General features: G+C 34.5%; 1 protein-coding gene across 1 annotated transcript; it reads left to right on the top strand.

Moving 5' to 3' along the window:
* The first annotated feature begins 12,200 nt into the window (after positions 1-12,200).
* On the top strand, positions 12,201-13,388 carry LOC131160651 (zinc-finger homeodomain protein 2-like). Its single transcript, XM_058116503.1, has one exon. It carries the CDS (start codon positions 12,424-12,426, stop codon positions 13,099-13,101), a length of 678 nt encoding a protein of 225 aa, XP_057972486.1. The 5' UTR covers positions 12,201-12,423; the 3' UTR covers positions 13,102-13,388.
* Positions 13,389-26,846: the final 13,458 nt, after the last annotated feature.

Here is a 26,846-nt window from a genome sequence, read left to right as displayed (position 1 = left end):
TTATTTTGCTATAACAATTTAGAAGTGTTGAGAATTCCACTTGTGAGTTTGTCCCACATTAGAAAAAGTGAGTATTTGATGGGTGCTTATATACATGGTGTAGCCCAACTCCCAATTGGCTTAAACTTGTGGGTCAAGTTGGTGCTCACCCATGTGTATCAAACATATCTTTGGACTCCTCTATGCTAACAAAGATGTTTTCAATTTTAATTACAAATGCACCCCCTCTATCACCCTTTTCTCTTCTGTAAATAATTTCTTTTCCCAACCTTTTCATTCCCTACTATTCTTTCTTCTCCAAATGATCCATCCCCCAACCCTTTCGTCTCCTCATATCTCATTTTTTGCCTTCTCACTCCACTTATATATATCCTTGGTAAAAAAGAGAGAAAGACTAGTAGTTCAAGAAAAGGGTCTAAAAGCTATAACGAGAAGTAAAAATGAAATTTTTGAAGAGCTAGACACAAAATGGGGCACAAGTAAGAGCGAATTATTGAAGAAAGGAGATCATGACAATAACTTCACTTTATTCCACGACTGCCACTCCCCCAAATCAAGGAAGGGTACAAGAAGAGAGCTCTCGATTGATCCAAGCATCGAGACATCACGAGGGTTAACCTATAAGAACCTAATCGTAGCGTTGCTGCTTAAATCTCAATTAGATGGTTATGATGCTCTAAAATTGTAAATGTTAAGAGGCTAATTGAGCAAAAATATATATATATATATATATTCCCCAATGCATTTGGCTTCAAAGTAAAGAGAATGTAAGATGATCCAATTTTTGAGAAGCCATTTGAGAAGCCAAAGGGGGACATTACTTCAGAGCAAATGCCATAAAATTAGGTTGGGCATTATGATTATGTATGCAGAAAGGATGGGGAGGAGGAGTTTGAATGTGCACGCTACAGAATTTGAATGGTCATTGTGAAAGGAATATCTTCCTTTTAAGTGCTAAGGTGGATGGTGATGGTGAAAGGCATTTGATTATGTTAGCCCAAAAATGGCATTCACTTCATTCATTTGCTTTCTCCCCAAAAGACTCCTTATTGCTCTCTCTCACTCTCTCTCCTTGGCCCCAACATACGTTCTATTTTTTTTATTACACAAAAGGGTTCATGAATTTTTGGACACCTTACTAATTTATAGTGCCTAAGTTTGATTTAAGTGAAAAGTCACAACTTTGAACTTAATCAAACTTTGTTTACCTCCAGCATAATACATGTTCTTTCTTTACAAAAGGGTCTAAAGTTTTTTAAGCGTTCGACTAATTTACATCAGTAATGAATTATTCGATCTTCCATCTTTCCAACTTTATATTCTTAAATTTAATTTCAAGTTGGAAAGTTGTCAGTACTCCAAACTTGCTCGAGCCTTAGTGTCAACTTAAAAAATAATTGTACATGGGAGTATGAATTTCGAATCTTAAATTTATATTAAAATACATTTGAATAAATTTTAATACAATTTTAAATTATGTTTTATTCGAATTCAATACAAATTCAAATTTAAAATCTTTCTAAGCATATAATGAATGTATCAATGGGAGCTTACAAGAGTTACATATGTACCTCCCAATTTGATTTTGGGTAAAGCAAGTCGTCTACTACTATACCAAAAAAAAAAAAATCATAGAGAAATATAAGAACAAGGAGAGAAGATGAAAGGAGAGAGAATTGAGGAGAAAGGATGTCACCTTTATTGGTTCATATATCCTTAAACCCCCCCACTACTCCATGTTCAATCCAACCTAGTGAAAGTGTTCTGGCGATGCCAGGCACTCCGGCCCCTCACCACTCTCTCTCTCTCTCTCTCTCTCTCTCTCTCTCTCTCTCTCTCTCTCTCTCTCTCTCCTATTTTTATTGTTTAAGTAAATTTTTGGAGAATATTAATTTGTTGGGTACAAAGGTCACTCACACGTTCATTGAAAAAGAAGTATCAGGGTCGTTTCCGCCCCTAGATTCCTGAAATTTACCTCCCTTTGGAGTTGTGAGGTCAGCTTCAAGGGGTGCGGGATTAGTCACGTGGACCGTAAAATGGATACGTGGAAACCTGGTGCGTAATTCAAAAAAAAAAAAAAGTACCAGGGGGTCTGAAGGGCTTATTTGTGGTTGGAGTTCTTATGTAATAAAAAAAAAAGTAATAAAATTACAACAAATTTACATGGTTGAACAATATATGTACTAACAATTCGTTAGGAATTTAATTACTATTATGGTCCATTGGGATCAAAGATTTTATTGAAAAAAAGAAAGAAAAGGAAAATAAGGAGGGAACTCAATTATTATATTTTCTTTCTTAAGTTCTACTAAAAATGAACGTTTGATTTTATATGATTAAGAATTGAGAAAAATGAAATACTAATGATGCGTAAAATTAAAATTTTGTTTTTAAATTTGATACATTTTTTTTTTAAATTTTCTTTCTTACTTTTCTCAATAATCAAATATGAAAATGTGGATTTTTTGATATTTTCCTTTCATTTCTTTAATATTTTCAAAATTCCAAACGGGGGCTTAGTGCCTATTTGAAACTTGGAAAATCTTTGGAGAAGGAAAGGAAAATATAAAGGAACCCACTTTTTCGTATTTGGTTATCAAGGAAAGTAAGAAAGAAAACAAAAAATATACCAATTAAATTAATCAATAAAAATATGATCCATTTATATTTATTTTTTCTTAATTTTTAACCACATTAAAACAAAATTTCATTTTTAGTAGTGTTTGGCATTGAGAAAAAAATATAAGAAAAAATGAATTTTCTTCTTGTTTTTCTTTCCTTTCCTTTCCTTTCTTTTTCCTAATCAAAATCCTTGTTCCAAAAGAGCCCTTAAGGTATAGAGAAAATACAAGAAGAAAGTATAACTCTATTCCTCAATATTGTAAAAACCGGCAATCATTTTCTAATCCAAGAAAAGATAATTTTAGTAGGAGGAAGAATTTAAAGTGAATTCTTTTTATAATTCACTCTTATTCTCTAACCCACATGGCAAATGAGACATACTCTAGACTGGACTTTGAAACTTGCATGCTCGGGAAAAGTCGTCCCACAAGGAATCTTCAAAGAAGAAAACATCAAAAGTCAATTGAACGTGCCTTGGAAAGACGTGCATCCACAAATCAAGACTAATTAATTAGCCTTAATTGGAATGACAATCAAGCATTTATACTCCATGCAATATTAATCAACTTCCAACATCCTTCTCTCTCCAATTTTATCTTTATTTTATTTTATCATTTGTGTTAGTTGGGTCTCGCAAGTCTCTACTTCACACACACACACACACACACACACACACACACATTAAGCTCATATTCTCCACCTTGATAAAATTTTCACTTGCCGATTACCAAACCACCAAATTTACCTCTGCTTAAAACATAGAAAAGACCCCTATGGTTTACCCAATCTATTAGAGATACCATCACCTTTTTCTAAGAGAAATTAATAGGTAGATTGAATCTACCACGTCATTCATAGTCTAATCCAATAAAGTAGTGACAACTTGTACAGTAGACTACATAAGCAAAACATAATTAACTTTCTTTTCAAAACAAATCAAAAAAATCTTTGAATTATTTTCTTACCTGTATAATTTTTTTTTTAAAAAAACCATCATTAAAATTACTTTCTAAAACAAATTACAAATGTAATGACCCGAAGAATAATGATATTTAAATAATAAAGAGAGAGGAAAATGGAAACAGTAATAGAAGGAGGCAGTCAACTTCGTTGACGAATATAGGGGTTTCGTTAACGAGAGTTCTTTAGGATCTCGTCGACGAGGTCCCATCTCGTCAACAAGAAGATACTGAGAGAGGATTTTTGGAAGTCTGAAATTCATTGACGAGGGTGCAGGTTTGTCGACGAACTTTCTACAGGACTCGTCGACGAAGTGACGTAACTTGTCGACGAAGGCCGCAGTATAAATAGTGTCAAACTCATTTTTCTGCGCAGGAAATTCACTGAAACCTCTCTTTTCTCTCCTCTACGGTCCTTCCCTCTTCTCTCTTCGATTTGGTCCTGTCAATCGCCGAATCGACGATCTAAGGCCACCACAATGCTCCTGGCGGAGTTCTCTTCAAGTTTGCTGGGGCGGATCGTCAGTGGGAACGAATCGAATTTCTTCTCAGAATTAGGGTAATATCTTTTAGTCAATTTTTGACCTTCTGACAGTTGTAAGAAATGATGTAGGCAAAAAAATATTGATATTCTGTTCTGACGAATGTTGTTTTCAGGGTGTCAAGTAGGAAGCCCCACGGGGGTAGGACCAGTATACGATAAGGGCATTTAATGGTTAGGTAAGAGAAATATGCTATGCTAGGCAAATTTAGTATGATTTCGAGTATAATATATATATTCATATCAGATTATTATTCACAGCAGGAATTAATACAGTTTATCAAGTATGATTAATATGTTTTAAATTACTGTGTGGCTTTGAGAATATAAATATAGTACAGAGGCATGTTTTACAGTATTTTTTAGAGTTATGTTTTACAGAATATACAAACAGTGAATATATTTTATAGTAAGTACAGAATACCATGATAATACAGTTGATACAGATACAATTTACAGTACCATGACCTATAGTTTTACAGTTTATTTCAGAAAATATAGTTGATATAGATACAGTTTATCACAACTTCATGATTTATACAGTTATTGCAGGATCATGGTAAAACATATAGTTGTATATAGTGATGTATTATATAGTGTCAGACCCTGTTGGACAATTGCAGATTACAGAGCACGGTACCGTAGTTATATACAGTATAGAGTGCAACCACCTATTCAGATAATACGTGGAATAAAGGTCGATCGTATAGAGCCCATGAGTGGATAGACTCTTCATCAGATGTGGGTTGAGGAGGGCTGATCAGACCGATGGAGTATAGTGGTTTATCATGCTCGACCAGTCAGGGTAGATCCCACCTACGGGCCGCACAACCCTGTCATGAGGGGTTAAATCATGACACACAGTTATCCATAGGGAAGTTTTCAGTTTTTATTATATATATACAGATTTACAGAGACATAAAATATATATATATATATATATATATATATATATATATATATACATATTAGAAGTATTTTGAGTAGAAACCTAAAGTACAGATATGTTAAGCCACCGAGAAAAGGTGATGGTTCTATTACTAGTATTGTATTTACAGATTCAGTGATACATGATTATATAGTAACAGATTTTCATAGTATTGTAATTCATTTGCCACACACTAACAATAGTATATTTCGTCTTACTGAGCGTTGTCTTATCCCATTACTTTAATATTTTTCAGGTGATCCAGGTAGACGAGCAGATCAGACTCGTAGATAGAAGGGCCTCAGTATTGCCCTGATAATAGAGTAAGTATTTTGGAGAGTATTTTTGTATAGCCCTAGCCCAATTGAGGGTATTTTTGGGAAGCAGTCATATATGTATATTTTGAGAAACCTTTTAGCACTCTGGTATTGTATATAATTATATATGGTTATGTTCATTTGATTTCCGCTTCTCGCTGCTTAGGTTGATGGTTGAGTTTAATTCAGTTTGGTATCAGAGCATTATAAATGTTATAGTATAAAAAAAAAAAAAACCAAGTTAAATAGCAGGTCGTTACAACAAAGATATCCAAGTTAATTTATGATTAAAAATTACAATTTTTTTTTTTTGTAAATTGACACTTTTTTCTAAAATAAAATGTGCAATTATTTAATTAAAAATATTATTACTATTACTATTATTTAGATTGAACAATATTTCTTTTGTATGAAAATCACAACATTATTATTATTTTTGTTAAATAATTATATTAACTATGAGTTTTTTTTTAACCATGAATTAATCATGAATTTCATTGTAACTTGTTTTGGGAAGAAAATTTAACTATGAATTTTTTTTATACTTAAATTTTATTTGAAGGGAAATTAATAATGAAAAATTTTAATTTGTTTTGAGAAAGAAAGTTTATTATGTTTTACTTATGCGACCTATTGTATATGTTATCATTATTGTAGGAACCCGAACCCGGAAAATAAAACAAAATAATAAATAAATAAACAAATAAATATAATAATAAATATCTTGGATGAGATATCTTTAGGTATTTTTAGATATTTGTATAATAAATATCTTGGAGGAGATATTTTTAGATATTTTTTAAATATTTATATATAAATATCTTGGAGGAGATATTTTAGTTACTTAAGAGTTAAGTTATGTATTTTTTATATATATAACTCTCTCTCTCTGATCGTTGTCCAGTTCAACGATTGAAAGTTATCATGAGGATCAAGGAGTGAATATGATTGTCGCATCTATCATCCAATTTGAAATTTTACTTGGAGTAACCAAAGTTCATCACGAGACCATTGTAACTATTTTACAACTTACAAAGCAAAGTCACCACCTTGTCATCATCTTTTAACATCACATAAATGTTGTTCAATTGATTTAAAAAGTTATGAAAACCATTTAAGTGATTCGAGAAGTAGACACCATTCATTTTCAAGGAATAAAGTTTTCCTTAAAAATTCTATTAAAGAGAGACTTAACTTGATCCAAGTTTTCTAATTTATCCTATAAATTCCGAGTCGTATTCCCACTTTTGATATTGAACAAGGTATCATATAAATAGGCACGAAAGGATTGTAGAAATCACTCTCACATCCATTTCCTAGCTCCAGTCATCAGCAAACATCTTTTTTGATTTTTTCTCCTTCTTAGTAAGACTTTGTTTTGCACATGTTGTGCTAGCACATCATGAACCTTCAATTTCAAGAGTTCAAAATTCTTTTTACCATCAAATTGCTCTAGCCCGAACCGTTTGCTCTCAATATTTTCCATTTTCTATTTCTTTCAAGCAATTTGCCAAACTCCTTATTAGTAAAAATGGCAACTTTGATACTATAGGATTAGAAAAACTTTCATGAACAAATTTAATATAAATGCTTGAATCTAAGACCTAATAATTTAAGCTATTGGTTCACATTGGTGTCCACCCATATATTGAAAAACTGTGAATTGAAGCCGGGGCATAAATAAGAGTCTGCTTTTCAGAGAGAGAGAGAGAGAGAGAGAGAGAGAGAATTGGTGCGGTTCAGTTAATAATAACTCTGATGGTGGATGAGAGGATGAAATCATTCGGTGGAGGAAATTTTTCTGGGCATACATACATGTGAGCAGTGAATTATTAAAATCCAACCACAAATCATTCTGATAATTTAGAAGAAACAAAGGCATAAAACAAAAGAACACAGCGGGTGTTTAATGTTGTGTTTGTAGGAGAGAGAGAGAGAGAGAGAAAAGCTGCCAATTAAAGAACTAGAAATGGAAACCAGGGTTTGTCCCCATTCTTTTCGTTCTCGTCCTGTCACCATCCTCTCTCTCTCTCTCAAGCTTGTCTGATCTCCGGCGAATTTGAAACCAATCGGAACAGAGGAGTCCGGTGGGGGCCGGGAAGGTGACGGGATAGATGGCTGGCGTGTAAAGTGTGAACACGCACGCACAAACACCAAAACATATATATATATATATATATATATATATATATATAAAGAGAAAACACTACTGATCTATCTTTCTGTCTGCATCTGCGGTTCCCCGGCAGCTGACACCATGAGAGAGAGAGAGAGAGAGAGAGAGATGATGAGTGTGAGAGAGATGATGTTTTGTCTGTGTCAGCATAGGCACGGCACAGCACAGCACATATCACTCTTCGGTGCTCACTATTCATCATTAATGTATTTTTAATTATTTAATTTCTTTGCAAAGTTCATTAACTCTATAGTTATTATTTCTTTACTCTTTTTTTATTATATTAATTTTAAAATTCACTTAATTTGTTGAGTAAATTAATTCAAACAATAGGTTCCAAAGTATTTATTTATTGAGTATTTACTTCAAATTTGAAGTAAATAACTTGCTCAAAGAACAATTTCATTCTAAATTTTTACCTCTTTCATAAGTTGCATGTCATTAATTTATAGTCTAGTCGAAGAAAATTTCAAATAAAACATATGATGGTAAACTTGAATAGTATAATATTTGCGATAGACTAACTCATTTAATTAGTTTTTAAAGAAATTAAGGGTACGTTTGGTTTAAGGATTTTAATTACTTGGCAAAAGAAAAGGATAGGAAAAGAAAATAAAGAGGAAACTTTGTTTTTTGAATTTTTTTTCTCTATTAAATACTATCAAAAATGAAAGTTCAGTTTAATACAATTAAAAATAAAAATAAAAACTAAATACTAATTATATGTAAAATCAAATTTTTTTTTCATAGATTGAATATATATATATATATTTTATTTTCTTTTCTAATTTTCTTGACAACCAAACATGAAAATGTGGATTCTTTGATATTTTTCTTTTCTTTCTCTAATATTTTTCGAATTCCAAACGGTGCTCAAAGAGTCTCTTCGATGGCAACTAATTTTTTTTTAAAAAAAGTAAAGGTGAAACTTTATTTAAAATAAGTGTTCACAAGCAAGTGGCTTGAGAGTTAAAGTAAGAACAACAATTAAAGCATATAAAAATAATTATACTAAAAATATTAAATAGTATTACAATAAACATATAACAGTAGCTGTTAGAATTGTGCAATCAGTTGATACGATAAATTTGGTGAACTAACTAAATTCATCAAAAAAAATTTATTAACCATACCCATTAATCGAAACAAACCAAGCTAAAGGATATAGTCGAATGCTTATCTAGCTTAATTTTATTTCGATTAATTCAGTTAATCAAAATTAACTAAAATTATAATGTCTTTCCAATTTACATATATATATATATATATATAATATAAATTATATTTATATTTAATATAAGTAAAAAAAAAATCTCTTAAATCAAATCGATCACCAAGTATCAAATTTCTTAAAAATTAAATCTAATCGATCAAGAATTAAAATTTTAACCAAACTAATTTAACTGAATTTCTTCGATTTAATCGACGAATTTGGTTTTCACATAATCCTACACAAGCCCTAGTAACGATTAATAGACAAGAATAGCATGCATGCATTGGTATTCTTATATATTTACCTTCTCGATCGTTCGTGATCTCAATTTGGAAGGAGGACAGGCAGAGCAGCGTGGATACGAACGACGATGAATGCCCAATCATTCGCGCCCACGTAAGAACAGGGGTTGCATTAATTATTAATGTGGTTGTTTAATTTAATGTGCATGAAATATGTGTACGTGTGTAAGACGACGTCAATTTCTGCGTGCCGTTTTCCACAAGCTACTTCTAATTTTCAGGAATAGAAAAAAGAAAAGTACTACGTACTACTGCATATATGTAGATGGGTTTGGCAATGGATTTGATTGACGTGTTTGTACACACACACACAGAGATTGATTTTGAGGAACAATCATTATTGAATAGGCATTTATCTAAAGAGATCTCATTTTAATCTAGAGCGTCATAAGAAATTCCAAGAAATTCGAGTTTTTGGTATTCGGTTTTGGTTTCAATTTTAGAAAGTATAAATTTTCGGTTTCGATTTCATTTTCAGTTTCAAATTTCAAAGTATAACCAAACCAAAAAACCGAAAAATTGATTTTAATTTAAAATACACGTATAAATTAATATGATTACTTAATTATGATTTGTTCATATAATAAGCTACTAAGCTAGTAGAAATTAGGAACAAAAATTAGAGGTCCAACAAGACCAACACGTTTTCACCTGTCTAAAGTTCTTAACAAGTTTAATTTTGTTAAAATTATGAAATATTATAAAAAATCAAAATGCCCAATAGATTCTCAACAACCCTTGTGAAAAATAATTATTGAATGTTTAGAAAATCGATTAAAAATCGAAAAAATCATAACTGAACCATTCCATGGGATAATAAATTCGGTTCGGTTTCGATTTCGATTCGGGCATTCCAAAAACTGTAAGGTTCGGTTCAGTTTTTGGTTTGGTCCATAACCAAACCAAACCTAATTGATTACACCCCTACAGTACTCGCACTAGTTTTGAGAATGTATCTATTTTCCTTCTTCATTTATGAAAATAATAACTTACAATCTTAGCTAGGTTCTCAATCATTTCATGTATATTGTAGAATGCAAAAGATAAAATAAAAATAAATAAAATATTATCCTTAACACAATTTATTGCACTTCACTAGTATATCCTTATATATCCTTTCACATGAGTGTGAATAGACTGCCTGCACTAGTTTTGAGAATGCATCTATTGAATAACTTACTATCTTACCTTCTCAATCATTTCATTTATGTCATATATAGAGTTGTGAATGAGTTTTTTATTCATTTATAATTTCAATTTTCAAAATCCTCGTTATTTCGTACTCTCACTTCGTATAATTTTTATCGACTCCAATCTATGAGTTATTTTTTTTCTTCATTTATAATTTCAATATCCAAAAGACCTTAGTATTTCACTCCCTCTCATCACATCATTTTTGCCGCACTCAAATCTAGGAAATTTTTTTCTTCATTTACAATTTCGATGTTCAAAAGATCTTATTATCTCACTTGTTCACATCACATCATTTTTGTCACACCCAAATCTATAGATTTTTTTCTTCATTTATAATTTCGATTTTCAAATAAGTTACACCATTTTTCACATTGAGGATTGCTTTAACGTATAGCCTGTTTTACACTCTCATGTTGAATGTTAAACAATATTAACAATAAAATAACTTTAAACAACCTTATAAGTAAACGTAATTAATGTATGTCATGATACAACCATCATTCCTAAGTGTTTCTCCCTAAAACCATGTGAGGTTAGCACACATCCTTTCTTAATTAAATTTTTAGATACGAGACACCCTCTCAAGGACACATGAGGAGAGGAGAGGAGAGTAGGGCATATCCTTATTTTCCCATATAAGACATTGCCTTAATAAATTAATGTATATTAACGCCTTTGAGGCGTCACTCATGCCGGAGAAGCGCGAATAGAAACAACTTTTCCTAAGTTACTCCGTGTCTCTAGTGGTATGGCGGTATAGCGCACCACCCCACCACGACGTATGCCACATCCTTTCTTTGTCATGTGCCACCACACTCTGCCTTGTCCCGTCCTCGCAAATCATCATCTTTAAAATCAAGCACAAAATTCATATAAGGACACATTAAAAGGCACAGGGTACGTTTTCATTGCACTTGGTGCGCGGAATGAGCGCATGGGTACATGGGAGTCTACATGCCAGAGAGATTTCTATCCTAACCCAATCCTTCGCTCCATGGACTAAGCAGCCCAAGCCGTACTCGTGGGGGTCCCCTCGAAAAAAAATTTTGGGCCTATTTTGTAGTCCATTCGGAACCCTGTGCGCAACATATAAAACAATTGTTTTTTGGGTGATCAGGTTAAACTGTCACATTTCACGGGAGAGTGAGAGAGAGAGACTATTGTACCGTCACACTCTCTATATTTTCTTCCTAATAATAGTGAAATCCCTACAACTCCGTAGACGTAGACAAAATTGTCGAACCACATAAATACTATCTTATATGTGTGATTGATTTTTCTTTAACGTGTATTCTCTTTATCTATTTTGTTTCTCACAGGTTTCGAGAATTTGTTGTTAATTCCCTACAAGTGCTAGAGCTTGATCTCATCCACTAGTGGACAATGGACGCCACCACCTTGCGTCAATGGATAAACTAGGGATGCTATTTGGTCGATCTTTGGACATTACTACTCTTTTGCACAATAAAAAAATAAAAAGGTGAAAAAACGAAAACAATGACACTGCATTTACTAAGTAGGGTTTATTTGTAATAGATACTTGTAAATGATTGCTCTTTCATAAAATTTAGAATTTACTAATTTTAAGTTAGCACATTAATTAGTATTTAGACTTAGTCAAATAAGAGAGATGTATTGTTTGGTGAGTTTCAATGATGTATGCACAGTGAGTTCTATTAGCATATATATATTTTAGGTATTAAATGATAATTTTAACCCCATAATTCATATGGAATGACAAATTTATCCTCTTATTCATTAGTCTTTTCACTTGTACGATAAAAAGTTAAAAGGGTAAAATTTTCATTTAGTACATAAATTGAGTGTTGGCAGTAAATTTTAGAGTGCCACCCTAATTTTTTGGACAAAAGAGCAAAAGGACAATACAAAATCTAAAACAAAATATAAATTCATGGTGTCCAACACAACCAAAGTACTTCTCGGGATAGTGCGGGCTTAGAGAGAGACAGAGGGTTTCAGAAAACGGGAAGGCATGTGAAAGCCTTTTTCAGTCTCTCTCTCTCTCTCTCTCTCTCTCTCTCTCTCTCTCTCTCTTATCCTCTCTCTTAACTCTGCCTCTCTCTCTAGAAATCGGTAAGCTCCGTGGTCATTTCTTGGTCTATTATTTTGCATAATTGCAAGTGGGTTTTGATTATTAGAGAGATCGAGTAATGGAATTCGAGGATCCAGAGGAGCACGAGGAAGAGATTGGGTTGCCGGCGGGCTACGACTCGCTGGGGAACTCGGGCAGACTCAAAATGGGCCCTTCCGGCGGAGAACCGCCACAGGCTGCGGCCGGAGCGGGTCGGAAACCCAGGTACAGGGAGTGCATGAAGAACCACGCGGTGGGGCACGGCGGCCACGCCGTGGACGGCTGCTGCGAGTTCATGCCGGCGGGGGGCGAGGGCACGCTCGACGCCCTAAGGTGCGCGGCGTGCAACTGCCACCGGAATTTCCACAGGAAGGAGGCGGCGGAGGGGGACGGCAGCTACGGCGGAGGGCAGTATATCCACCAGCAGTACTACCAGCAGCAGCCGTTGTTTTATCGGCCGTTGGTTCCGAGGGGGGTGGCGCCGCCGGCGCTGGCGCTGCCGTCAACGTCGGGGGGAGGGGGGAGCAGGGGAGAGGAGCAGGAGGAGGGGACGAATGTGGGGAAGAAGCGGTTCAGGACGAAGTTCACGGCGGATCAGAAGGAGAAGATGCTGGGGTTGGCGGAGAGGATGGGGTGGAGGATACAGAAGCAGGACGAGGCGGCGGTGCAGCAGTTCTGCGAGGAGAGTGGGGTGAAGAGGCACGTCCTCAAGGTTTGGATGCACAACAACAAGCACACTCTTGGTAAGAAACCCTAAATAACATTCCCCCATTGTTAATTGTTACTAATTCAGAAGATAAACTTAAGATGGTAGCTAGCTGGGTAGCAGGCTTGATTCGAGTTAGTATATATATCTAGCGACATTTGAACTCTTCTCTTCTCGGGATTTTCTTTTCTTTTCTTCTCTTTTTCTTTTCTTTTCTTTTTTGGGATCAGTTTAGGGCTTTTCTCTGTTGCATTTTCTTTTTGAGTTCTGCTGCATTGATGTGGTAGCGGTGGTGTTTGAGCTTTTGGAATTAATTAAAGATGTTTGTTTTGTTGATTTGGATGGGTGTGAGCAGTGATGATTAATGGCAAATGGGGTATGCGTATTTTAGTTGTTGGGTGGATCCGACGACCCACCACCCCATCAATCAGCTTTTGGGTTCAGTCTATGAACATATATGAATATATATGGCCTCTAGCCGCCATACACAATTGCTCTTGTGCCCACGCAGAGAGAGAGAGAGAGAGATGGGTCTAAGGTTTATATATGTGTGTGTGTGTGTGTGCACTGCAGCTAGAAGCATGTTACTAGTGTAGTTGAATCAGCTTTGCACTTTCTTCTGTTTTTCTGTCATTCAGCAAATTAAGCTAAGCTCTCTCTCTCTCTCTCTCTCTCTCTCTCTCTCTCTCTCTCTCTCTCTGAAAGTAGGAACTTGCAGCAGCCATAAATGCATGTTCAACTAAATTAAAGAACCCAGTTGGATGTTTGATCATTACTGTTTTCCTGTTAATTAAATTTCCTGGTGATTACATCGGAAAGGAAAGAAACTGATCATCAAGGGAGATGCATTTATTTATACTTGTTAAGTAATTAATGTAGTTCATTATTTTTCTCTTGGGAAAGTATATATATACATCTGCTGCAACAGTCGTATGTGTCTGTGGTTACTGGCTCGGTTTCATGCAAACTCAAATCCAAATGGTTCTTCAAATTTTGTGCTCTTTTAAATTAATTTATGGCATGTGTTAATCCCATGGGAACATGTGGGCACTCCCCCCAGCAGCTACGACAAAATTAATCTCTTCAAAAATTGTGCACCCCAGAGGCCAACACCAGCTTTTGTCTGCATCACCACTATACACTTACCTATTAGTGTAGTTCTTATTTTCATCTCTTCCCTTCTAACTTCTATCTTTGCTCATTATATATATATATATATATATATATATATATGTTTCATAGGATCCCAATTAAGAATCTCTGCTTTACCATCATCGTCATCTGAATTTTCCCTTTTTCCTTCTGTGTATCGTTATGCTTTAGTTCAAAGTTGGATCGTACTACGATCACCTTTTTCCATTTTGGTTTCGTGAGTATGGGTTCTGCCCTTCTTGTTGTTATCTTCCATATGCAGCTTAATTTGCTTTTTCCAAAAAGAAGATATGCAGAAGATGCAACATTAAATTAGTAATGGGTTTAAGTAATTAACTAAAAGGGTTATGTTGGATTCAGCTTAATTGATCCGATTGGTATATATATATATATATATATATATATATATATATATATATATGTTGAAAGGTTTGAATGCATTGATGTGTCTCCAAGTTCGATATGGGTGGACTTACTTGTTCCAGCAGGAGAATCATTAAGGCTGTAACAGCTAAAAGCTGCATATAATATATAAATAGTGTAGATATATACACCACACGTACATGCATACATATATATATATATATATATATATATATATGGAGAGATAAATGTACACTTTATGACGATAATAAATGGGTAATATAGGATATAAAATGGATTGATTGGAACTATTTAATGGACCTATGGATTGCTTATATATATAATTATTAGATACATTATATAAATTTTAAACTTGTAAATATAGGTCCATTAAACAATTATGATTAACCTATTTTATATCCTATACTACCCATTTATTATTGTCATGAAGTATATATATATATATATATATATATATATATATATATGTCATACTAAAATTAATTGGAAAATGTTTATCTAGGATAGATGCAATATATGATTGGACAAATACCGTTCCATTTTTTCATATTCCCCAACTAATATGAAAAATGTATATTTTCTAAAGTTTGGTTATCAAGAGAAGTGAAATAATAATAATAATAATAATAATAATAATAATAATAATAATAATAATAATAAATTAATGAACGAAAATTTAATTTTTCATTTGAGCAAGACATTAACTTATGAATTTTCTTAATTTTTAATCAAATTTATACTAGTATTTGTAGAGAGAAAATAACTTATGAAATTTTTTTCTTATATTTTTTCCTTGAATGATCTCCTTTTTTAATATTTAAAATAAATTCCCTAATTGAAACATATATAGTTCGACTGTTTTGGAAAAAATAGAATGAATTGAAGAAGCTAGATTGACCACAGGTACATATATAATGTGTCAATTGCTTTGGGCTCTGTCGGTTGTTGCTTATGTGAAATTTTTACTGATATACCCCAAATATATCACCTACCCTAAAGAGAAGGCATGTGTCTAACATTAATGGTGGAAATCACCTACCAAATCAATCGCTCAACCAGAGCCGACATTAATGCCGGCCATATATTGACCGGAGTGATCCATGCTCGCGCTATAATGATCAGAGTGATTCACGCCACGCGCTATAAATGATAAATCTACCAAGGTAATCTGGCCAGTATAAAAGGGGTACTACGAAGAGGCTAAGGTATCTTATTCAAAACCCATCTTTACTGTGGCTTACAACCTCTCTGAAACAATCCCTTACTTAGGCATCGGAGTGATCCCCTGGAGTACACCCCGTTTCCTCCAAGTCGGTTTGTTTTCGTCCTTTTTAGGTGATCTAGATTGGAAAGCTCGCCAGAGGTCAGATCGACATTTTTGGCAACAACAGTTGGCATCGTCTATGGGAACGCTTCTGAAAGGTGTTAAATTTTCAATCCTCGATCCCTGCATCATGACAACAACCACCAATTCCAAGTCCGACCCTGTTGCGGGTGATCAATCACCCTAATTCGTTCATTCTGTACCCGGAAACCGTTCGGGAGTGACAAAGGAGGAATTCCTTATCCTCCAAAGGAGAATGGAAGCCTCTCAGAAGAATATGGAAGACATGCCCAACATGCTCTTACAGCAAATGAGTCATTGAGAACTTGCCCCCCGTCAGCAACTGGTTGATCTTGACTCACAGGAGAAAGCGGAAGATCCGAAGGAGAGTAATGGAAAAACCACCCCACAAAGAAGATGGAGGATGCGAACAACGTGAGAGTCAATGAACAACGATCAAACAAATTAGAAGAGAGGATCAAGAAGATTGAGCAAATAGAAAAGATGATGAAGGAGGCTCATTCCAACCCGTTTTGCAGGGAGATCTCATTGAAGTCTTTAGATCCACCTTTCATCAAAGAAGTGATGGAGGTCCCATTATCAAGTAAGTTCAAAATGTCTACCTTAGAAAGGTATGAAGGCTCGACCGACCCAGTTGATCACCTGGAAACCTTTAAGGTGTTAATGCAACTGCAATGAGCACCAGATACTATCATGTGTCATGCGTTTGCACCACCCTTAAAGAGAATGTTAGGGCATGGTACCGAACCCTAAAACCCAGATCCATTAAATCATTCTCTGAGATAGAACAATAATTTTTCGGACACTTCATCAGCCGCTGCAGGATGACAAAGACCTTAGCTCATCTGTTGAGCCTGGTCCAAGGAAAAAGGGAAACGTTGAAAAAATTCATACATCGCTTTGTCGCTGCTACCTTAGATAGTCGCAACTTGGATCATCGGGTAGTATTGAAAGCCCTAACCATGACCCTCCAACGTGGGGAATTCTTGTACTCCCTAAGGAAAAGGCCTCCTGCTGACATGGGAGAACTAATGACATGAGCACATAAGTATATCAATCTGGAAGAAGTAATAGACACAAGGAGAGATCGAGTTGATTTGAAAATAAAGAGCTCGAAGGATACGAGGGAGGCCTCCAAACAGGGAAGAAGTAAGAGAGTAGCCAGCTGCAGAGCAGCCCTAAGTGGTTAGGATATACAAGTAAGTTCTAGTCCTATACTCCCCTAAACTTCTCGTGAACCAATGCCCTAGGGGGCTTTGACCAAATATAGCATGCCCAGAATGGAGATTGCTTCATAAAATTGCACCTCTGTTAGTCATATCTTTGAACATTTTGTGTGCCTCTATTAAATAATCAAAATTTGCGTACATATCTATAAGTGCATTCTCTGTCACACTACTCGATTTCAATAAGATGAGCACAACTCATTAGTTAAAAGAAAATCGGCCCAATTTATGAGCAACGCTCATGAGGCCAGAAGACTGACCAACAAATGAGCACAGCTCATTAGGTAAAATCGGTCCAACCGACGAGCAACGCTTATGAGGTCATAAGACTACCCAACAAATGAGCACAGATCATTAGGCAAAATCATCCCAACTGATGAACAATGCTTGTGAGGCCAGAAGACTGACTAACAAATGACCATAGCTCATTAGACAATATCGACCCAACTGACAAGCAATGCTCGTGAGGCCAGAAGACTGCTTAACAAATGAGCATAACTTATTAGGAAAAATCAGCCCAATTGATAAGCAACACTCGTGAGGCCAAAAGAGTTGTTGGGCAAGAATTCCCCATGAAGGGCAGTTCGATAAGAATGTCGATGAAGGGCGGCTCAGCAAGAATGGTCAGCTAGAGCAGTTCGGCAAGAATGCCCATGAAGAGCAGCTCAGCAATAATGCCCATGTAGAGTAGTTCGAAAAGAATGTCCATGAAGGGCAACTAGGCAAGAATGCCCATGAAGAGCAGCTCGGTAAGAATTACCACAAAGAGCTACTCGGCAAGAATGCCCATGAAGAGTCACTCGACAACTCGACAAGAATTCCAAATGAAGGGCAGTTCGGCAATAAGAGCTCGGCAAGAACAGTCATAAAGAGCAGTTAGGAGAAAATTGCCCGTGAAAGGCAGTTCGGCAAGGATAGCTCGACAAAAATTGCCATGAAAAGCAGCTCGGCAAAAATTGTCCACAAAAAGCAGTTCGGCAAGAACAGTTGATGGAGAGTAGCATGACAAAAAATAGCTCGGCAAGAATTGCCACGAAGAGTAGTTCGAAAGAAATTGCCCACGAAGAGCAGCTTGGCAAAAATTGCCCGCAAAGGACAACTCAGCAAGAATTACCACAAAGAGCAGCTCGACAGAAATTGCCCATGAAGAGCAGCTCGGCAAGAGCAGCCTAACAAAAAATAGCTCGACAAGAATTGCCACGAAGAGTAGTTTGGTAGAAATTGCCCACGAAGAGCAACTCGGCAGAAATTGTCGACGAAGAGCAGTTTGACAAGAACAACCATGAAAAACAGCTCAACAAAAATTGCCTACGAAGGGCAGCTCGGCAAGAATTGTTATGAAGAGCAGTTTGATAGAAATTGCCCACGAAGAGCTGCTCGGCAAGAACATTCCATTGAGAACAACCCAACAAAAACAGTTCGGAAAGAACAACTTGGCAAAAATAGCTCGTCAAGAATAGCTTGGCAAAAATAGCTTAGCAAGAATTTCCATGAAGAGCAACTTGGAACAAATGTCTCACGATGAGTTGCTCGGCACAAATGCCTTATGGAGACCTGCTCAGCACAAATGCTCAATGAGGACCTGCTCGACATCATCGGCTTAAGTGAGCCGAAAAACCCAACTCGGTATGACACGCATATAGAAGCATCGGCTCGGATGAGCTGACATGTTAGTAGATTCGGCTTGGCAAAGTTGTGTACGCCTCCACCTCGGCTCGAACTAAGTCGACTCCCCCTCGAGTTCGGCTTGGCAAAGCCAAGAGCGCCGCAAGATTGACACTGGTAAGCTGAGCACACCCCAAATCTGGCTCGGCAAGCCATAGCTAAAGAAGTAGCTGAAGAGGGTCATCACCCGAATCAAACACAACTAGGCTCCACAAAAAGCCTAACAGGAACAACTTTTGAACTTTGGGAACATAGTTCAAAACTTCGAAACTAAAAAGGGGGGGGGGGGCAACTGATATACCCCAAATATATCACCTACCCTAAAGAGAAGGCATGTGTCCAACATTAATGGAAGAAATCACCTACCAAGTCAATCGCTCAACTAGAGCCATTGATGTCGGCCATATATTGACTGGAGTGATCCACAACCGCGCTATAATGATCAGAGTGATCCACACAAGCGCTATAAATGACAAATCTACTAGGGTCAAACATAACCAGTATAAAAGGGGTACTACGGAGAGGTTAAGGTATCTCATTCAAAACTCATCTTTACTATTGCTTACAACCTCTCTGGAGCAATCCCTTACTTAGGCATCGGAGTGATTCCCTAGAATACACCCCGAGTCCCCCAAGCCGCATTTGTTTTCGTCCTTTTCAAGTGAATCGTATTAGAAAGCTCGCTGGAGGTCAAATCAACATTTTTGGCAACAACATTCACTATATTAGCAATAAAGTTATCTTTGGCCTCCAATCTTTGTCACAAGCATGTATATATATAGCCCACTTATATATATATGGGCTTGCCTTTTATCTGCGTCAATAAACGGGTGTTAATATTTTCTCTAGTTTAGTGCTGTCTGAATGAGTTTGAGGGGCTTTCCGAGATTAGAGTTTTGGATCATCAAAAAAAATGTTAACCATTACTCAGAAAATAATAATTAATAAAACGATTTTATTATGACACATTATATAATAAGTCTGGCACATCCATGTAGATTGTATATATATATATATATATATATATATATATATATATATATATATATTTATAAATAATTTAATTAAAAAAATAAAAATGAAAGGGTAAAATTTAGCAATGTCCCCTGAATTTTTTAATAATGACACTATATATCCTTATGTTTTCAAAAGCTATCAAAAAACCATCTCAGTTTTAATCTTATTGATAAAATGAATCTTGTATTAGTTGATTGTTAATTAGTCAATAGTTATGTATATGTAAAAAAATTTTAATTTTAGTCATAATAAAAATGATATTTTAAAACGATATCTGTTTAACAATTAAATTGACAAAAATTGATCAAAATAATATCTTGAAAACTAAGTGGCTCAAAGACCTAATTGATTCTCAAATTATTTGGTCTATCTAGTCTAATCACTTTATATCAATCAATTGACATCAACATAACCAAAAAAAAACTATGATTATTTAAAAAAAAAATTAAAATATATATGAAAAAAGACCTAGTAATTATAATACAACAAAATATTTGTTAGATATAATTTTCATAGAAATTTAATGACTAAACACATCATATATAAAACAATAAAACATAATTCAATATTTTTAAATTCAAGTAACTTATCAAGCATAGTGTTAAAAAAGATAAACTAAAATTTCAAAATTCATTCTTTATAAATTAAAATTAGAAAATTAGATATTAGTTCTTCCGTGTGTGAAGTATGAATGCTAAATAGATTTTTAAAACTCAAATTTAGACTAATTGGCCAACTGTTATTTAAAACAATTCACCGAATTTTCCTGGTTTTATTCAAGTTGCTATGATATTAAATGTGAAATTCAACCAGAGTAGAAAGCAAGCCGCAATTCAACCAACTGACCGACCTAAGCTAATTTTTTAAATTATATTTTATTAATTATGATATGTTGAGTGATATAATTTTCAAGATATGTATATAGCAAATATTTTATAATAATAAATTATTAAAGTATTTTGTTATTTTTCACAATTTTAAATTTTTTAAAATAATAATTTAACTATATTATCATGCTTATATCAATTGATTGACTCGTCTTAGTTGGTAGGTGTTCAATTCACTTATAAGTTTAATTTTCAAAATATATTGTAATTAATTAACTAAAATTTCTAACTTAATTTATTAAATTAATGCCATTTTCTTAATTTATCATATCTATCAAGATTGAGTGAAAGGATAAAATTATCATTTCTTTAATGATAAAATTTAAAATTTTCACTAGACTTAAGGGTGGACTAATGGTCAACTAACAAAAGGTTTATTTTATCAATAAAATTAAATCTCAAGGGGTTTTGTCTTAATTTTCAAACTGAGGGTTGTAGTGTCATATTCTCGAAAAATGAGAGGTGCTCTTGGATTTTACCCAAAACAAAAACAAAAATGAGTTGGAAAAAAACAGTAGAATTAAAATATATATATATATATATATATATATATATATATATATAATTGATTTGATAACAATATATACAAATAGATGTAAGAAATATTTTTATTATTTTATAAATATCCCTTAAAGTATGATGACCCAAAAATATATATATGATTAAAGCACAATAATAATAAAATAATAAAAATGGTCATTAAGTTAATATCAATATAGAAGTGTTTTTCTGTAAGATCCTTGATTCCATGTTTGATGCCTAAGAAAGACCTTGTCTTAGCGAGTGCTCAGAGACCATTACGGCTCAGTCGCTCCCTAGAGGTCGGCCTTATCAAAATGGAATTTCATAGGATAAACAGGATAGACACTGTTTGTACACGTAAATAAGTATATAAAATAATATTTTGACTGACATAATTTGCAGAAATATATGATAAAATAATAATAATATAGGTATCCTATGTAGGGCCCACAAGATTGTGTGGGGCTCACATGAGTTCCGAAACCTTGTGGAGGTTTACACGAGTCTCGAAACTGTGTAGAGCTCATAAAATCGTATGAGGATTATTGGAGTTACGTAGGATCCATTTGGGTCTCAAAGTTGGTAGGGCCTACAAGACCATGTGGAGTCCACATGAGTTTTCAAAATTTAAATTTAATTATCGTTCAAAAATAAATAAATACTAAAAATAGTTTAAAAGTAATAACAATGATAATAATAATGATAATAATGATTAAGAAAAATAATAAAATAATAAAATAATTAATTAACTAATTGATTAATTAATTAGGTAAGTAGTTAATTAAAAATTTATTTAATGGGAATGGTGGCAAGCACTCCCACATGGCCTCCATCCCCATCCCATACTCAACCCATACCTTGCCCATTCCTTACCCATTCTTTAATTTTTTTAAAAAATTATAATTTCACCAATCTCCGCACACTTTTATAAATTCCATTTCTTCTCCAAAATTTTCCTATAAATAGGAAACTCTCAACCTTCATTTTTCACAACAATTTTCCAAGGAAGAGAAGAATTAGTGAGTGAAAGAATTTGTGGTGGAGAGAGAATTTTTGAATAAGTTCTCAATCGCCCACTCTTTCCGATCTCATTTCTTAGAGATAGTTACAGTGTTCGTAAGGAAGAAGGTAAGTAAATTTTGATTATGTTATTTTTTTTTATTTAAAATTTATACCCAAGTTTATTTTATAAGTAAATTTCAATTATGTTAATTAGTTCAACAAAATTTTCATGAGTTTATTTTTACGCATATTTAATTATATTAGTTTTATCTTTAATATACTTGCATCTATTTTTGGGTTAAGAAATGTTCTAATCCCCTCGGGTAAATTTTCAGTATTTCTTTCTATTCAAAAATAAAATTATATATATTTTTAATACAAAAATTGTGTGGCATGAGTTTATTTTTACGTTGCATTTTTTTTATGAAAATATGAGTAAAGATGAGATTTTTATGATATTATTTTAAATTACATAAATTATAATAAGATGATTTTAAAACCCCTTATGGCAACGAAAGTTCAAAGTTACAGATGCTCGGTACCGCAGCTTAAAGTTTATATGGATCAGAGTGCACCCACACTGTTTACAGAGTGGTTATTTATGTTAGTGGATTTCTCCTGAGTGCATACTTGGTTCCGGACCAAGACTTAATAAGGAAAATCTCACTTAAAGTTTACGTATGTTGATTTAGTTTGGTCGGTCAGCCAGTTAAGTCCAGTCTTCGGACCGCACAACCCAATCATGAGGTTAAACATGACTTACGGCAAATAGGCCTAAGGGTGATTTTTATAATATATGTTTATACATAGTTAATTACGTGTACAAAGTTACTGATGATTTGAAGGAAAAGTGTAAGTTTACATGAAAAGGATCATTCTAGTGCTTAAATGACGATCTAAAGAACACGTATAAGGAAAAGTATATGTATATTTATCATTAAATATTTATACAGTTTTAAAGTTAAAAGTTTAATTTAACAGTTATAGTATATGATTATAAAATTTTACTGTTATAGTTGATGGTAAAAGTTTTATGTAGAAATTTTTAAATTTATATTTATTCTAAAGACAGTTTTGAAGTTATAATATTAAATATTGTTTTACGAAATTTTTAAAAAACTCATTTTGGCCACACACTAATAATAATCTTATTTACTTATTGAGCGTTGTCTCACTTCAATCATATTTTTATTTCAGATAACTCTGAAGAGTATGTTGAAAATCAGGCTTAGCAAGCATACGGCTGGGGATAGAAAAATAAAGATTTATTTAGAAATATTAGTATGATGTCAGATATTTATGCTTGTGTAATTTTTCTTCTTTTGAAGTAAATGATTGTAATATGGATAATTAGTGCTCTGGTTTAATAATAATTGAGTTTATTTATTTCCGCTGTAAATCAATAGTGAAAAGTTAATATCTCAGGCCCTTCGGGGTCGGGGAGTTACATAAAGTGATTCACATTTCACCTTTATTTTATGGTTCCAATAACCATATAAGTGATAGTTGTGATTGTTTACATTCCACATTAAGTGCACTTGATGGTTATTTATGCAATAAGTGCATGAATTAATAGTCTTATTAGTGATAAAGTTACAAACTCTTCATATTTATTCCTTGATTGAAGGAACTAATGAGGGAGCTCAAAAGTCATAAGAGTTATGTGAAGGGTCCTTAGTTTTGCCTATAAAAGGGCATGTGTATTGTGAAGGGTCCCTAGTTTTGCCTATAAAAGGGCATGTGTATTTCATCAATCTATCCCATCAAGTATAAGGTAAATACTAGAAGACATTTCATAAAATTATAGTTCTATTTTCTAGAAATTGAAGTAGCTCTTAGTAGTATATTTATAAGTCAAGCACAATGGACAGAGGTACAAATTTTTCCACTGGTTATGTTTTTAACAAGTTATTCTATTTGATATTCTTTCATTTGGTATCAGAACCAAGCCTCTTAGCCTATGCTTGATTAGTAATATTGACTCTATTTGGAGTTGTTTTGGGTCTAAAGTTTTTTTTACCCAAGAATTCCTAATCAATCTTGGAAGTCAATATAAATGTCACGTGGCTTGATTTAAAATTTCGGGAGTAGCCATAGCATCCCAATAAGGCAAATCAATTTAAAAGTTTGGAATTGGTGTTTGTGGGAGCCGCCCTTTAAACCCTCACGAGACTATAACTCGTCCACTAAGATCGACCTAGGGGTTGAAAGCATTGTTGCATTTGGTAAATGCAACCGTGTTTCCCGCGAAAGAGGAGGTAGATAGGATTTGGTAGTTTTCTTAGTTTTTTTTTTATTTGTTAAGGACTAACAAAACTTTAGTTGGGGGATGTGATTACGTGTCAAAGTTGCGTAATTAGCCGTTTAAATTAATGCATTAAAGATTATATTTTTAATTAAATGTCTAATTATGCTCAATATTTTAACATTGCACTTTATTTATAATATTTGGGTTTTATTGAATAATTTTTGAATTTTTGATATTTTATTATTGCAGGACAATTTTTGGACATTAAAGCTGAAATTAAAAATGTTCGTGCAAGTACGTGAGCGTTAAATGAGACTACACGTCAAAGATGATTTTCGGAACCTGAGCCGTGTTCGTGGAGAGCCGGGTACATGAGCCGGAGTCCAAATCAAGATCATGAGCATCTGAGGTTTTCTTGGACATTTCAAGGGTATTCTTGGACATTTAAAAGGGAATCAAGAAATATATATATAATGTGTGAAGACGTAGACCGAGCTGTGTGGACAAGTGAGACACCATGCAAGACCGAGACGTGAACATGGAGTGCATGCGTGTGAGCTGGGCCTTCAAGCATGTGTATGCACTGGATCAAAAAAGAAAAAATGGGTTAGGCTTCAATTGTGCAAAGTGTGTGTGTGCGTGTGTGTGTTTGTAGGGCTGGCAGTGTGTGCGTTGTGTAGGGCTTCAAGAAGGAAGGCTGGTTCTCTTTTAATTCCAGTGCATCTCCTCTCTCGAGGGGTCCTCTCCCTTCTCTCCAACCCTTCTCTCGCTCTCTTCTCTTCCTCTGTTCCTTTCCCTTCTCTCCTTCTCGAGCCTCACTCTTCTCTCTCAACACTCTTCTCGACTCTCTCTCTTAACTCTCCATTTCCCTTCCTCTCTCTCTCTCCCTTACTTCTCTCCCTCTTTTTTCTTCCTTTCTCTCTTTACTCTCCCTACTGCTTTCCTGAAACCCGAGAAGTCCCCCCTTTCCTACTGTTGTGCTTTTCCACTGTCCAAGGCGCAGCCTGTGCTGCTGTGCTGTCTTACCTACAACCCGAGAGCCTTGCCAAACTCTCCTTCTTGCTGTGCTGTTGTTGCTCGTTACCGAGAACCACCTGGCCAAAGCCTCCTTGCTGCTATGCTACTCTTGTTCCCTGCTGTTGAAGGCTCACACGAGTGCTGCTTGCTCATCCGTGCTGCTAAAGAGAAGAACCCCAAGAGCCTCCTTGTAGAGGTTGCTACCTGCTACGGCCAGCAATCCTCTTTCTCTCTCTCTCTTTCTCTCCTTTTTTCTTTCTTTCCCTCTCTCTTTCCTTATTCTTGCTCTTAAATATTTGAATGTTTATTGTTAATTTTCAGTAAAATTTCTATTCAAGTTTTGAAATTTTGAATTTTTTGTTAGGTGATTATGTTAAAATCCCAGGTATCATTGTAAATAATAAACAAATTAGGAAAGTGGGTAAATATGGGGGATTTGATATTATTTGGTAAGGGGATTGTTTCCTTGTTTAGAATAGGTGATTGTATTATATAAGATTGGGATGTACATATGAAAAAATTAATTCAATGTAATTCAAGGCTTTCGCTTACATGGTATGAGAGATAAGGTTTCTTAATCTAATGACCCCGACCCGCCACATGGGCCTGGAGTGCTACTTTAGTGATATCTGTGTACCTGATACCTTGTTCATCATATATAAAACACATATATGCAATGGAAATAAAATACAAAATTCTCAAATTACATTAGCAGAGTTCTAACTATCTTTATACACAACTATATCCATTTTCACATAATTACATCCTATAAAACTAAACAAAAATAAAATCTCTATCTACACACTTTGTAATGACTTGAAAAATAATGGTTTTTAAATAATGAAGAGGAAGGAAAATGGAAACAAAAACAGAAGGAGGCAGAAGGGTTCATCGACGAACACCCGGAAGTAACACACAGGGCTTCGTCAACGAACACAGGGAGTTCGTCGACGAGCGCATAAAGGGACCTCGTTGACGAGGGAGGAAGTTCGTCGACGAAATTATTAAAGGACTCGTCGACGAGGTGACTTGTCTCGTCAATGAATCCGGCTCTATAAATAATGAAAACTAGATTTTTGATGGAATTTTAGCGCAAGAAACCCTCTCTTTCTCTCTCTACGCCCTTTCCTCCTTCTCTCTTCGATTTCGGGTCCGTTTTACACTGGATCGATGATCTGAAGCCAACACGACGCTCCTGACGAAGTTCTTTGCAAGTTTGCTGGAGCTGATCGTTGGTGGAATTGGTTTGGATTTCGTCCCAATCTCAGGGTAAGACATTTTATTCAGTATTTGTCTTTCCCTTAGTCATAAGAAATACAATACACGAAGAA

This window comes from Malania oleifera, chromosome 7, assembly GCF_029873635.1.
Source record: "Malania oleifera isolate guangnan ecotype guangnan chromosome 7, ASM2987363v1, whole genome shotgun sequence".
Taxonomy (NCBI): Eukaryota; Viridiplantae; Streptophyta; class Magnoliopsida; order Santalales; family Ximeniaceae; genus Malania; species Malania oleifera.
The sequence above is the reverse complement of the archived record's forward strand: the minus strand, read 5'-3'. Positions and strand labels throughout refer to the sequence as shown.

What these genes read in the sequence shown, in the direction of transcription:
- LOC131160651 (XM_058116503.1), top strand. Translation starts at nt 12,424, where the DNA reads ATGGAATTCGAGGATCCAGAGGAGCACGAGGAAGAGATTGGGTTGCCG.